Source organism: Panicum virgatum, chromosome 1K, assembly GCF_016808335.1.
Source record: "Panicum virgatum strain AP13 chromosome 1K, P.virgatum_v5, whole genome shotgun sequence".
Taxonomy (NCBI): Eukaryota; Viridiplantae; Streptophyta; class Magnoliopsida; order Poales; family Poaceae; genus Panicum; species Panicum virgatum.
In genome coordinates, this window is record NC_053136.1 from 11,475,078 (window position 1) to 11,490,468 (window position 15,391).

Sequence of the window (15,391 nt, forward strand, 5' to 3'; positions counted from 1 at the left end):
AGGAGGACGAACAGGAGTCGTCGTCCATGGAGTCTGTGGAGGAGGAAGACGACGAGTCGTCCATGGAGTCCGTGGAGGAGGAGGAGGAGGAGCTGGACGAGCCCGGGGACGACGCGCCTCCCGCGAGGCAACTGTTCGACTTCTTGCACGTCCACCCGGGCCCCGCCGACGCCGACGCCGACGGCGCGACGGCGGAGCCGGGTTCGTCGACGTTCACGGCGAGCCAAGAGCCCGTCGACGTGACGCTGAGGCTGGGCGGGCCTCCCGTGCACGACCGTGGAGGGGCCGTCGACACGACGCTGAGCCGCCAGAGGCTGGGTGAGGACGGCGGCGGCTTCCGGTTGCACGGCGAGCCTGTCATCGGCTCCGCCGCGGACAACGCAGCCGGGCGTCGGCCATCCACCGTGCTGGACCTGAACAAGCCCTGCCCCTCAGAGTTCCCGGACGGCGCACCTGGCCCCTCCCGCGTGACGGACCCCGCCGCCGCGCCGGTGGACGTCGACGAGCGCCCCGCGGCGGAGCAGCGCCACCGGTCCCGGGCACTGTTCATCGACTTCTTCTGCAGCCCTGCCCAAGATGTCCGAGCGCCGGGCGTCCTCACCGCTGACTCCAGCTAACTGTCTCCATGCCCATTGCACAGGACCAAGCATCTTCAGTGGCTGGTCCTGGACTCCGGGTGTGTCACGAACGTTTGGCCAAGAACCGGAGAGGATTAGCAGCTTTCCCTTCCGCCGTGCTGTCTTATTTCTTTGTTTTCTGCTTGTTTGACATTGTCATCTCCAGCCTGTACTTCACAGGATCAGTGCTTTGCTGATCATAAGAATTGCATCTTTCTTTTCTTTTTTGTTGCAACTATTATATGTTATACGGCTACTGAATAGTTTCTGCAAGTCACGTGAGAAATTGATGATTATTAGGGGTATTCTACACACGCTGGTGTACTGAAGCCGTAAGCAATTGCAAATTTTTGGTGGAATGGAATACAGGGCCTGAATCAAGCAATGAGCTGAACCAAAGAACAGAAACAGTAATCGGCAGGTTGCATGCAACAAACAGAATTAGGCAGCGTTGATGTAGCGCTGATTCGTCTGAACATTTACATACCACGTCAAATTGACCCCAACACATCGCTTCTCTGAATTGACTTAGGCAGGAACAGAATAATAAGAACATAAAACCCAAAAGGTCGGCACCGATGATCCCCTTCCAAGAAAGTAGGCAAAAGAAAGGGAGCCCAGAGGAAAGACAATTTGATACAAGCTCAGAAGATGTTTTCTTCTTCACAGCACATCACAGGTAGTGTCAACACTCGGCCACCGCTCTTTTCCGGCCTGATGCTGTTAGCTGCAAGAAAAATTAGAGGTTAGCAACAATCTGAAGGCAGGTTCAGATGGTCAAGATAAGCAGGGAGTAGGGGAGAGGTACTGACAGATGAAGAGAGGTCAGATGTCTTCAGGACTCGCAGCCTCTTCACTGAAGAAACAAACATCCTGCAGGTATCGATGTAACATTGTTAGCTTGCTCTGCATTAAACAAACCTATACTGAAGGTAGCAGAGTTCAACTTTGGGCAGCATTTTTAGGAAGAAGTTTGACAAAATTTGCGTGTAGGAATATACAGTCTAGACCAATCAGACCGGTATTTTAATCTCGTCAAGTATATATTTTACTGTCAAACTAAGAGAATGAAGTATCGTACTAGTCTGAAATTCTGAATGGTAGCTTATAGGCGCTGCTATCAGATTTTAGCACATCTAGCTTCTATATCCTTACAGGTATGCATTTTAACATATTATTCAAATGCTAATAATCCTGTCATCTTCATAATCCCCCAACTAGATAAACTTACCCCCAGGGAACATCACCAACCAGTACCCTGTCACCTTCATAATCCTCATAAACTAGAGTGTAATCGCCGGTTCCATCTAGTAAACCAGATATCGCCACCTCTTCCTGTGGACACTCCCTTGGACCAGCAGCCAGAGGGTCTTGTTGTGCTGCATGCAGAAACAAAAGAATTGAACAAATTGAATCAGACACTGATCAAGCAACTCCGAACATTCAAATATTGAAAGCTATATAGAACTGAAAAGAGAAAATAGCTTTTCATCGCAATGCTTATCATAATCTTATATCAAGCAAAGGTAACAGGAACACGAAAACAAGAGGATTGATCATGTACCTGCGAGGAGTCCACGGAACAGCTTGTCGACAGCCAGAGAGAGATTCTCATAGCTATCAAGGGCATTCAGGTCGATTTTCCTTCCAATAGGAATTCCATCCATGTTAATTTTTATAAATGGAGCTCTTTTTGTGGTCTCTTCAGGTTTGGCAGCCTTCTTCCCACTCTGATGATCAAGGAATGCTTTGCTAGAGGTAGCTAGATTTCTTCTGAATGTACGAACTGGAGGCCACCCGATAACTGGGGCATTAGGAGATCTGAAGTACAAGAATGAAACTGTGAGACATGAAAATGAAGCATATGTAGTGGTTCTGGATAAGAATAGTAACAAAGAAGTTCCTGCTAGTGAAGTAGATGTACTGGTAACTGAAACATCATAGGCTGTTTGTTTCTGGGAAATGCTTCATGTTCAAAACAATTTGGAGTAATAACTTCTGGCGACTGGTATTAAGAGTCTTGAAAATTTAAGGCCTGTAGCGTTTGGCAACAAAATTGTGCAGTCTAAGGATAGAAAACTTCATGTCTATAGTTTATTAGTTTTACAAACATCGGTACTAATAAATGATTGGAAAAATTAAATACTCCTAGTACAAAATAAATCTAGACTAAGATAGCATAGTTTGTTTTTATTCTAAAGAAAAGTAAATACAGAACACATACTATGGCATGGTTCAGGTTCTTTTTTTTTTTTTGATAAACCATGGTTAAGTTCTAGGGGGTGTAAACTGTAAACAGAGAGGCAACATGGCATGTTCAAATCCATGGACTGGCCACTAGGGACTAGGGACAAAAAAAAAAGAGCACTGCACAGGGCCAAAAAACAACTGCACCCCTCATAAATGGGAGGAGCTCCATCTCCATATCCAGCTCCATGCATGGCAGCAGGCAGATGAAAACAAAGCCAACCGGCCCTTGAATCCTGGATGGTTTCGCCATGAATGAGGAGCAGGGAGGCAGGAGATGGAGCCACCTCCCTCTTAAACTCATGCCGGGGCAGACGGGAAGAATAAAGAAATCATTGGGGGCGCAAACATTTGAACAGGACTAGCTGCCAACTCCTAGCTACTAAAAAGCTGGTATGGAATTCGGCATGTGAGGGGTTATGATTGATTCACACCTTGTCTGGGAAGTGTTGTTAGTGGACGGAAGGGCATGCCCTGTAGCCTGTGCTGGGGACCCCTTTGCCTTGCCTGCACAAGGAGAAAGAAACAAGAGTTCATGCCGAGAACTTTTCACTTTCATTGCTACTGGGTACTGGCTCAAGAACAAAGCAAGAAACAAACAAGCTTACAAAAGGAACGAATGGAAGGGCTTGTGCAGAACGAGATCATAAGATCAAACAGGATGAATTTATTGGTTCTCAAGTTTAAAGGTCTCAATTGCTTGACTCGTACTACTTTGGAAGAAATGAACTACTTTTTTATTACTCAATTGCTGAGTTGAATGCAACAGCAGTAGTCGAAAAACTCAAGGTAGCACAAAATTACAAATATATAGGCACTCTCTTTAGATCTTGTCTGTAAAGTAAAAACCCTCTGAAATTAGACTGCATCTAGAATTTTTCAGGCCTTGATCATGTCCTCTGTAAGCTTAGTTTCTGAAGAAGAAGAAAACAGCCATGCTACTAATGTCTGTAAGAAATGCTGGAGAACAAAGGTGGCGCATTTTTTTCATCGTCTCATATTCATGTATTTATTTTAAAAAAGGACTAGCACTGTGGTAGCTCATTGCGCAATGCAACCATCCAACCAGACCAAGAACAACGTCAAGTCTGACTCGAATTGAAAACTGCTGCTGCCTGCTGAGAATCGAACCATGGTGCTGCGGGCGATCCAGAGCGAGATGACACAGCGTACCTTGCGAGCAGCAGGGAGAGAGAGCCGCCGCGTTGGAGTAGCCGAGGGAGAGCAAGGAGGCGCTGCCGGCGGCGGCAGCAGCAGCAGGGTGGCTCCCCTTGTCCCTGCCCGGCGCCCTCCGCCACGCGGGCGCCGCGGCCCCTCCTCCCCCTCCACCGGGGAGCCCGAGGCAGAGCTGCAGCGTCCTCTCCTCGTCGTCCCGGCCCTCCCCCTGCCCCGGCTCGCCCATCCAGTTGTGCAGGGTCTTGCTGGCCTCCGCTGCCTCCCCCATCTCTCCTCCCTCCTCCCTTGAAGCTCCAAGCAAGAGGATGAAGCGCACGAGACGACGACGACGCGCGCTGAAGGCGGCCCGGCCGGGGTCTCTTATACGCTGCAGCAGGGCCAGGGAGGACGAGGACGAGATCAGGGGAGGAGGGGAACACAGGGTGAGTAATAAACTAGGAAGAAAACAAACAGCTCGTCTCGGCAACAAGAAAGTCAAAATTGTATTTTAAAAAAAAAGAAATGCTGATGTGAAAACGGTGATGACCTCTGCTCCCTCGGCTCGCCTCCCTCGTGTTCTATGTCGGGGTGGACAGACAGCTCGCACGAAGAGGAAGCGAACAAATGAGCGGACGCAGCAGCTGCTCGCAGCCGCAGCTAGAGATGGAGGAGGAGGAGGTTGCCGTGCGGGAGTGGAAGTGGCCGGGCGGTCGCCTCTTGTGAGCGAGCCGGTGGACGGAGGGAGGGGGGGTCGGAGAGAGGAGGAGATCAGACGGGTGGTGGACAGGGGAGATTCCGCGGAGTGGGAGCGGGAATGGAGCACGGCAATACGCCAACGTGCTGGATTATATGGCATCTATAGCAGCAGCTGCTGCTGCTGGTGGCCGTCTAGCTACTACCCCATGGTACTCTATCATCATGCTGGTGGTGCTGGTGACAGAGGTTGTGTTTGGAACATGTTAGGATTCTAGCGCGCATTTTTTGAAAAAAGAATCTCGAATACATAGAGTATAAAATAAAGTCTATTTGCAAAAAAAAATTTAGAGAATGAGGTAACTTTTTGTGATGAATCTAATGACAGTAATTAATTAATAATTGGCTATAGTGATGCTACAGTAACTATTCTTTAGTTATGCAGTTAAAGACCTCATTAGATTTTTTAGGGTTTGTAGCGCGGAGGTTTTTAAATTGGTTTTATAAAGTGATTTTATTTAATATTGTAATTAGCGATCAAAAGTTTCCTAGCACTTAGCGCAGAGAACCAAAGAGGGCCAGAGGCTCTCTAAAAAGGTGGCAGGCGTTTAGTTAAACCCCCAGCATTAGCGAAGCGAAGACGGTTAGGAGGGTCGGTAGGGAGGCGATGGCGATGGGAGAGGAGAGTGATCAGTCAGCGATGGCGATGGGAGAGGAGAGGAGGAGCGAGGTGACAGGAGACGACAGGGTGGGTGAGGGGGGGATAATTGGGCGTGCAGCCGGAGAAGATTTGCACGATCCCAACTTTTGGCCGGCCCGCCCTCCCCTCCCGTGCAGCCGCCGTGCTGTTTTTCAGACACGGTCCACGCTTCCTCCCTAGCTCTAGCTGAGTACTACTCCCAGCTAGTAGTAGTCTGTCTGTAGCATCATCTTTTTCTTCTGCCCATGTCCATGTCCTCCTGGCCCTCCCAGAGTCCCAGCCAGCAGCGCGTTGGGCTGCGAGCGAGCGAGGCCGTGTTTGGTTTGTGTAGCGCATTGCTGTTGCTGTTCCCTGGGAGGACTGCTGCCGCCTTCTGCCTTCTCGTCAGGAACAGGGCGCTCTTGCAGTTGCGCCAGGCCATGTTTAGTTTTCAAAAAAAAAATTACAATATCTGTCGTATCGAATTTTAGAATATATATATAATATTAAATGTATTTAAAAAATAACTTATTATAGAGTTTAATTGTAAATGACGAGAAAAATCTTTTAAGCCTAATTAGCCTATAATTAAACATTAATTATCTAATAACAATAAAAATGCTACAATACTAAAATCCAAATAATTTCACAAACTAAACAAGCCCGAAAAGGTTTTCATTACAGCGACAGCGAGCGGGCAGAGGCAACAAAATATGCTGCGCTTTCCGCTGTCGCTGCTGCTCTGGTGGCCGCGCGCCGCGGAAACGGTTGGGTGCTCGGCTCAAGAAAGCTGCCCTTTTTTTCCCCCTCAGCTCAGCACAGCATTCGAGCTAGCAGCAGCATAGCATTGTTTGCATTTGCAGAGCTAATGATGGGTGGGTGGGTGTGTGTGAAGACACGCGATTTGGGAAGAAAGCGTTGATCTTCGTTGAATGGTGGCGAGCGAGGCTGGTCACTAGTCAGAGCTAGCTTTATCTTTCAACTATGATCGGGTTCTGATTCCTGATTCCTTAGGAAACGGTGGCTAATCACCAAATGTTCTAGTACGAGGTGCCAAACGACTTAGTCGACAAAAGCTCTCGGGGAACGGCTACTGCCAGCCCCTCTTTCCTAGTTTTTGCTAGCCAGCTTCTCCTAAAGATAATCCTGAACTAATAACACTTGTAAAGTGTAGCATGAGTCAAAGGTTGGACGTCGAGAGACAAGCAGGGCTCGGAAATGAAACCGCAGAGAAAAATCCAGTCGAGGTCGTGACTCGTGAGGTCTACGATTTCAGTGGACCAGAGCCCCAGGTCAGGTGAAGAAATATTGCAGAGATACGTTGTGTGTGTGCCGTGCCACAGCCACCGCAGCAGAAAAGAGTGCGCGTCTCTCTGAAGACTCTGAAGATGCTCTGCCGCCGGCCACGAATATCGACTGTGCATGCGCTGCTCTGGCCGGCAGAGGTAGAGCAGCAAAGCAGCGGCGTAGGCTACGACTCGCTCGACAGTATACGCACCCTCAGCTTTATAGGCTATAATTATATTTTATTTAATACCTCTAATTAGTGGTCAAATAAAATTGTAAAAAAATTCGTGAAAACTTTCTCACCTCTAACCAAACACGGCGCAGCAGGTAGCAACTCACCACAAAAATAAAATAAAAAAAATTATGGTCAAAATGTACATGTAAGTTACAAGTGGTTTTGATTTTTTTTCTAAATATATAACTTTTGATTGTCTAGATAACTTAAGACGCAGAGTATATGACATGACATGTCATTCTATCAGGCCGTAGGTGTAAATTGAGCTGCTAATTAGTACTAGCTTGTTTGTTTTGTGGTTTCCACGGCAGTGCCCGGTCGGCGCCGCGCCGCCTGTGTCAGCATCAACCCGAGGAAGCACGTCTGAAAAAGGCACACACGCCGAGCATCATGCATCTTGGCTTTCCGCATCTCCAACAGAAGCTATAAAAGCATCCGGATAGGTAAATTTTTACAAAACTTCAAAAACATGCATCCAACAGTCTCGCTATCGCCCCCCCCCCCCTCGGCATCCGGTTCGGAAAAAGGAGGCCATCGCTCGGCTTCTTTCGCTCACGTGCTCGGCTCGCTATCGCCCCCGGGCCCTCGCGCTCCATCCCTCCTGCGCGTCCCTCCCTGGCCCCGGCGCTCCCCTCCCGCGCTTTCCTCCCGGCGAGCTCTGGTCGGACCGTCGGAGGCCGAGCTCCTAGCGGCGGAGGGGCGGTGGAAGGCGAGCTTCCTCCCGGCGGCGGGCGAGCTCCCAGGGGCGACGGAGGGCGAGCTTCCTCCCGGCGGCGGGCGAGCTCCCAGGTGCGGCGGAGGGAGAGCTTCCTCCAGGCGGCGGGTGAGCTCCTAGGGGCGGCGGGTGAGCTCCTAGGGGCAGCGGAGGGCGAGCTTCCTCCCGGTGGCGGGCGAGCTCCCAGTGGCGGCGGAGAGTGAGCTCCCAACGGCGGAGGGGCGGTGGAGGGCGAGCTCCCTGCGGCGGCGGAGGGCGAGCTTCGGGCGGGCGCGCAGGCCGCCGAGGCCAGCAAGCAAGAAGAAGGCCCCCGCCCCTGCCCGCGCACAGGCGCTACGACACCTACGGCAGCTGCAGGAAGAAGGTCGAATCGGCGGTGGCGGAGTTCGGACTCGCGGCGGTGGAGTTCGCGCCCGCCGGCGGTGGCTCATGCACGGCCGCATCCCCACCGTCCAAGAGAAGCGCGCGACCATGGCGGACCTCCTCGGCACGGGCCTGGGCAGAGCGGGGCCGGCGGCGCTAAGCGGAGCGGGGCTGGCGGAGCCGGGCAGCACGAGCGACGCTGGACTGGCGGTGCTCGGCAGAGCGGGTGGAGCTGGGTGGCGCGGGGTTGGCGGAGCGGGCAGAGCTGGACAGCACGGAGCCGGCGGCGCAGGGCGAAGCTGGGCGGTACAGGCGGCGCTGGTGGAGAGGGAGTTTGGGAAATTTGGCTACTCTGTTGGTTCTCCCACTCTTTGGAGAGCTAATGGTTAGATAAATGGTTAGTTAAAAGTGAATATAGAGAGTGTGATTTGGAGAATCTGTTGGAGTTGCTCTAAAGCCGGCCGTTCCCTCGCCAAATGATTCGTCCATTAGGGCTTCTTTGTTTTTTTCAGTTTAAATAATAAGTCTTATCACATCACATGTTTACACATCAATAATTAGAAATACTAAATATAAATTTATTGCAAAAACTAATTTTATAAGTAGTGATTTAATCACGAGACGAATCTATTTAGTCCAATTAGTTAATAATTGGATCACTAATTGCTACAGTAGCCATTTACTAATCGTGCATTAGTTATACATAATGAATTCATCTAGAGCTTAATTGCAACTTATGCAATTAGTTTTATGTTAAGTTGGCATCTAAACATTTAAATTAATATTTGAATATTAATGTGACAATAATTTAGAAAACCAAACGAGACTTTACGTAGGTACGTAGCAATAAGCTCGGACGATCTCGTGTATCTGCTGAGTGCGCGCACGGCCGTTGGGTTCTCGGGTCGGACGGAGGAATCATTGCATCTGCCGCCGACCTGCGCCGCGCTCGCAACCACCTCACCTCACCTCACCTCACCTCACCAGTGACCACGCCCCTCGCATCGCATCGCATCTCCAGAGCTTGGAGGAGATCTTGGCCGGCCGGCCGGGGCGGCCGGTGGCCTCGCTCGTCGCCGCCCGCTGCACTACTGGTCCCCGGCCTGCACTGCAACTTTGGGCCGCCGCGCGCTGGCCTGCCGATAACTTTGACACGGATGATACCCATGGACCCGCATGCATGATACCGACATCAGTGGAGAGCGGGGGTTCGTCCCTATCGCGTCTGGACCACCGCCGCTTGGATTATACATACTATAATCTCTACGGACCTTGTCGCACTTAGGCTCCATTTAGGCCACTTGGATTATGCTTTCTGAACTAAATTCTATCCCATACTGTTTGGATCTATGGACTAATAAACTTTAGCAGCACGACACATGTAAAAAAATTGAAACCTTAGATTATATTGTATTGTTTCTCTCTCTTTTTTTTGTGAAAGATTGTATTGTTATTGTGCCTACATGCATGTTGCGCATAGTGAAGGGTAGTTTGATCTTTATACGCGGTTTGCGGTTGGTTTAATCCAAATTAGACGCGTTTTGATGGCTAATGGACTAAACTTTAGTAAAGGTGAAACTAAACTTTAGTATACATTTTAGTTCGCCTGTTTAGATATCTATCTAATGGACTAAAGTTTATTCCATGGGTCCAAACGAAATCTTGTTATATATTTTATACGGTGAGATAAAGTTGCTGTGGCAAGGAAAACATGCAAAACCAATGTGGTGACAGGGAAAACATGCATGGACGAAAGTTTGCGCTTTTTATTATCCTTCACATTTTCAGTACTTAAACTGTAACAGGTGTAGATTGTAATTTAATCTTCTGCCATGGATCAACCTGGATCGATCAGAGGTAATAATTAAGCACGCAGCATGGCATCAGTGTCTTCCTTTCTTTTTCCCCCCTCACTAATTTCCTTATTATTATCTTTCTCTGTTCGATGATGTTTGGCCTGGTCGATGGAGTTGCAGTTGGTGGCGCGTGGGTCGAACTTTTGGGTGTGGTGTGGTCCAATATTCCCCAGCAGGGTGCGTAGCGCAGCGTAGCTGGGTGGTGTGGCGCCAACTTTTGGCCGTCCATCCATGATCCATCCCCTCCGCTCACATGATTGCGAATTCAGTCGCTGCTGGAGTACTATTCATTCCTCTGTACTTGCGCTCTCTGCGACGCTGCCTTTGTCGTCCCTCTCAGTTCTCGTGAACAAAGAAAGGAAGCCATGCCGTCAGGGTTGGTGTGGTTGATGATCTGATCAGCAACCTGACGTAGCTAGGATTTTTACATAGGATATGCCAAATTAAATTATTTATATGTGAATAGGTAAAATCTATTTAGCAATTACAATCCAGATAGTTTAAAATAGCACATTAATAGGAGTGAAACACTATTTTTGAGGCCTATCAAGTCTACACTTTTTCTAATGGCCGTGAAAGTCTTGACTACGTCATCTTCATCCACATTCTAAAATGTCTCTCTCAATGAGCGTGACAGGGAGCAGGGAGAGGCGACGCTAGGCAGGGCGGGCGGGGCCCCGGCGGCGTGAGTCGTCCCAGGGGCGCTGGAGCCGTGGAGCGAGGACGGGTGACGGGGCAGGGACGAGGCGCGCCGCACGCCCAGGGGCCGAGCGCCGCCGCCGCCACCGGCCGCTGGTGTCGCGCTTCGCGCTTGCCCTCGCGTGGCCTTGCGAGCAGGCAGGGGCAGCCACAGGGAGAGCGCACGCCGAGCGTTCGTTTCCTCCATCTTGCATGGAATAAGTCGCCACGTACGCGACTTCACTTTAGCTCTTGTAAAAAATTAAAATCTCTTGTCATGACGATCTTCAATTTTGCGTGGTATCGATGGATGCCGCGCGATGCAGGCTAGGGAAGCCGCTGTACGCGCGTACGCATGTACACGCGTCAAGTGCACGGTCGCTACCTACATGAGGCCGCCCGGGGTGTGCGTCCGCAGACGTACGCGAGCGCGTCAGAAAACATGGCCTATGTGCTAGTAGTTGTTAATTACTTGGTTGCTAAGAGTGTGTTTAGTTGGTGAATTTTTTTTGGATTTTGATACCGTAGCACATTTCGTTGTTATTTGACAAATAATGTCCGATCATAGATTAATTAGACTTAAAAGATTCATCTCGTGCTAATCAGTTAGACTATGTAATTAATTATTTTTTCAACTGCATTTAATGCTTTATGCATATATCAAAAGATTCGATGTGACGGATACTTTAGAAATTTTTTGAGAACTAAACAGGCCTAATTAATCTGCATGCATGCTGCGTCTGGTTCAGACATTATTTGTTTTATGTTTTTTTTTACTTCCTCCGTGTTTTCTTGTCGGGGGTCGTTTTATTGGTATGGTCGTTTTATTGGTATAGTATCGCACTACCTCCCTTTATTGCAGTACAATACGAGGCGTTTGGATTATTGGCTAAAACAGGGGCGCTAAAGTTTAGCTCTAGAATGTTCTAATGGAGCTAAACATAGGCTAACGAGGGCTAATAGGTTCTAACAACCAGTTATCTATTATCAGTATAATTAGATCAACAATTAGCTCATATTTAGTCCTACTATTTGATATGTAAATAAATGGGCTAAAGTTTTAACAGTTGGATGCAAACACCCCCCTAAATCAAGAGACCTGCAGCATAGCACAGATGGTTCCCAGAAACTAACTCAAGACAAGCCGTTAGTAATAAGCGCGACATATGTGACGTACTACTAGTTAGCTCGATCGCATAAATTTTTTGAATAAAATGAGTGGTCAAATTTTAAATTAAAAAAGTTAAATAATCTATAATTTGAAACTGAGAGAGTACTAGCTAGATAGCTCACCCTTTCAACATCTTTGGTTGCCGATTCCTATTACTACATGCCAGCATATTAGGCCAGTGCATCCCATTCCCATAAAACACAAACACCCATGAAACACAAACACAGGAACGCTTTTAAAAAATGACTCGAGACGGGAGACGTCAAGGACTCGGGATATTCCTATATTCTCTAACCTGCCCTGGGACTGGGAGCTTTCGGCAGAGTGCATTGTGGCAGGCCGCGTCAGGTCTGACTGGGCTCAAATCATCAGCTAGCCCGTGTAATTGATACAAATCTGGCAGGCCGAAACCCGGCCCTCCCGCTCATAGCAAGCCCAATCGTTCTTGTTTCTTTTTATTTTCTGTTATGGAGGAGACAAGAGAGCGCTTTTAAACAACCGTTCTCGTTTCCACGATGCCCACTCTTTATTTTTTTTTTGAATTAATCCACGATGCCCATTCTTCTTGACGACACATACAACTATGCTAGTTATACCGTAAACCCGGGCTCCTCGTTTATAGCAGCCTCTGTCGACGCCGAACAATTAAACGTTTGCGCGAGTGGACGGGGGTCAAAGCTCACAGGCAGCACAATCTCGTACTCAGCAATTCAGCATAAATTCATGTCAAATCATTGTCAAATACGAGGGAGAGCCTCAAATCAAATGTGACAGGAGACGACGAAACTGCTCAAAATTCTACATCTAGCGGTGGATGAAGCATTTTCGATTTTCGCAGCGGCAACGAGATGGGCGTACAAAAATTTCTGATGGTGAACAGGCGGGCACCCGGACTCAGGGCTGCTAGAGCACAGTGACATCTTGCTTATTTCTTCTTCGCGTCGCCGGCCTTTGTCTGCACAACCAATCCGACAAAGGTTTTAGTTACAACCAACAAAAAAAATTAAGATTAATGTGGGGATTTTTAGGAAACAGTCAAAATTCCTGTGAGAATACAATGGCATCCAAACAGCCCCCCAAGTATTAGTGGGCAGCAGTCTGATGGGAGGAAATTAACATACCTTCTTCACACCACGGATCTTCTTCGCCCTGTTCTTCCTCTCCTTCATCTGCTTGCGCGACTTCTCCACCTTGGTAGCGAGACCGTTCTGCGGAATCAGAACAGAACCACGTCGTCAAAAACAAAGCAAAGCCATAGCTGGATAGTTGTTTCAGACATTCCAGAGGCGGCAACGTCAGGGTTTGGTGCTCATTATAATTGGCAGTGTCAAACTTCGGTGATCACAAAATTGCAGGACAATTTTACTCAAGAACACCGTGGCCATCAATTGTTCATTCCATGCCAGGTTTCAACGTTCATGTGCATAATTGACAAAAACCATATGCTAGACAAATTAGGTCTTCCTAAGGGATGATAGTTACAATAGAGGCCAGAAAAATCATTTCTGAACTTGAAAATAGGGTGTAGACATGTTGCTATTCAGTAGAACGAGAACTAGCACAATAAGAAAGCTTATCTTCATCCCAGTAAGGAATAAGCACACATTCTACTTCCATACAGCTTAGCACATTTACTCCAACTGACACTCTCAAGACTTGCATAATACAAAATGGCAAACAGGGAAGGGAACAAACACGATGCATCATGAGACAAATTTTGAACCATGAGGTAACAATGCAATCATTCAGGAAACTGTATCACATCATAAGGCTACATGACGACTAAATATCTTAATGACCTGATCAATGTATCACAAGAAATGGCTAACCAATGACCTGATCTGAACCAGCAGCCAGCTAAAATGTGCAGCAACCATAATAAACCACACCCAGCGAACAACTAAAAGGGGCAAAATTTGAGCATTCACTGTGCGCAGGACTAAGAATTTAGAGCTGGCAAGTGAGTAAAAGGGTGGTGGGGGTGCAAGAGGCTCGTACCCTGATGAGCCTGTATTTGGGCTCGAACTTCTTGGCCGCCTCGACGTTGTCGTAGATGAGGCCGAACCCCGTGGACTTGCCGCCTCCGAAGTGGGTGCGGAACTTGAAGACGAAGATGCAGTTGGGGTCCCTGACCTCGTACAGCTTGGCGAGCTTGTCCTTGAGGTCCGCCTGCAACGCCAAACGGATCGCGCCGCGTCAGCCCCGACCAGATGAGACACCTCGGCGGACGGGTCCCGACGAGCACGAGGCAGCACTGACCTTGGAGACGTTGGCGCGGCCCGGGTGGAGGACCTCGAGCACGAACTGCTTCCGGGAGAGCAGGCGGTTGGTCATGAACTTGCGCGTGCGGAGCGTCACCGCGGGCGCCGCCTTTGTGTCCGCCATGCTTGATGCTGCCTGCCTGCCTGCCTGCGGCGCGCGGGGTCGGCTTCGCCGGAGCTAGCTCGCGCGGGCGCTTGGAGGCGGCGGCGGCGGCGGGGAAGAGGGAGGGGATCGAATATATATCTGCTGAAACCCTAGGCCACTGCGGCTGACAAGTGGGAGACGAATGGCGCGTTTTGGTGGGCCGGATTGGATTCTACAGACTGATGGGCTTCAAATTATTAGTGAGCCTTTTTCGGCCGCCGCGGGAGGCACTCTGCCACTGGTTGTATAATTTCGGCCGCCGGGTTTTTTTTTTGGGGGGGGGGGGGGGGGGGGGCGCTATTCCTATATATGTTCCGGGAAAAACTTTTTTCAACACCTTCTACTTTGAGATGCGTGCACATAGGTAAGCTAACGGATTGGATGTGTATGGCAAACTAGCATGACGCGGCCTGGACGGAACAGCAGGTGCTGCCGTTAACCTTAAAAAAAAAGCAGGTGCTGCCGTGCGGAGGACCACCAACTGCTTAGGCCTCGGAGCAGAGCGGGCGGACGTGGACAGATGGGACATGAACTTTATTAGCTTACACGAATTTGTTTTCCAAATTGAATTTTGAACTTCTTTATCTCTCTAACGACTCATTTGTTTTCAATTCTGATTCAACCATCATCTTTATTAGGATTTTTCTAACAAATTGAGATCCGACATTGCAATATATTTTCTATTTTTTTATTTCAACATTTTAGATATACCATTTCAACATTTCCAGATATACTATTTCAACATTACTACATAAAATGTTGAACAAGTTTCTCTAAAATGTTGAACAAGATCTAAAGTAATGTTGAAATGTTGAAATAATATATACTAGCTCAACATTTACTTATCTTTTCTTCTGGTGGAAAAGAAAAATTGAGGGTCGCTAGCTTTAATGTACAACCGGAGCAAGAAAACGAACAAATGAAAAAAGATGCTTCCTGCTGTACTGCGCTCGGCTGCTCCTTACTGCTGTGCTTGCATTGGCCCACCAGCATCAACTCTCAGCAGACCTAAACCTGCTGGCAGAAAAAAATAAAAAAAACGAAAACTATGGCTGCTTAATGTTTGTGGGCCGTTTTGGACCTGCTAGTGTACACGATGGGCCTTAACTGGATTATAGATAGACAATCTAACCATCTTCCACAAGATGTATAGGAGGCCCCGGCGGGGGAGGGGGCGTATTTCTATATGTCATTGGCGCACCGCTATGTCCGAGCTCAGAATGACCACGATAGCAAAAATATTTTGGTTCGCGCCATGCTCATCGGACAGCCCGAGTCGCTGCTCCGTT

The 15,391-nt window shown here is 48.6% G+C and overlaps 2 protein-coding genes across 4 annotated transcripts; both read right to left on the reverse strand.

Annotated features, from left to right (window-relative positions):
• Positions 1-1,039: 1,039 nt before the first annotated feature.
• LOC120694858 (auxin-responsive protein IAA7-like) lies at positions 1,040-4,835 on the reverse strand. Of its 3 annotated transcripts, none has more exons than XM_039978166.1 (7): positions 4,567-4,835; positions 4,038-4,407; positions 3,299-3,371; positions 2,182-2,438; positions 1,849-1,996; positions 1,430-1,490; positions 1,040-1,337 (listed from the first exon to the last, which is right to left on the reverse strand). In XM_039978166.1, the coding sequence occupies exons 2-7, from the start codon at positions 4,306-4,308 to the stop codon at positions 1,281-1,283; spliced, it is 867 nt and encodes a 288-aa protein (XP_039834100.1). In that variant the 5' UTR covers positions 4,309-4,407; positions 4,567-4,835; the 3' UTR covers positions 1,040-1,280. The 3 variants fall into 3 exon arrangements, with proteins under 3 accessions (XP_039834100.1, XP_039834116.1, XP_039834108.1); XM_039978182.1 differs by having other exon boundaries at positions 1,040-1,344; positions 4,567-4,832; XM_039978174.1 differs by lacking the exon at positions 4,567-4,835 and having other exon boundaries at positions 4,038-4,518.
• A 7,548-nt stretch (positions 4,836-12,383) lies between these two features.
• Positions 12,384-14,190, reverse strand: LOC120694876 (40S ribosomal protein S24-1). The gene is made up of 4 exons (XM_039978192.1): positions 13,956-14,190; positions 13,695-13,865; positions 12,818-12,904; positions 12,384-12,651 (listed from the first exon to the last, which is right to left on the reverse strand). Exons 1-4 carry the CDS (start codon positions 14,079-14,081, stop codon positions 12,622-12,624), a joined length of 414 nt encoding a protein of 137 aa, XP_039834126.1. The 5' UTR covers positions 14,082-14,190; the 3' UTR covers positions 12,384-12,621.
• Positions 14,191-15,391: the final 1,201 nt, after the last annotated feature.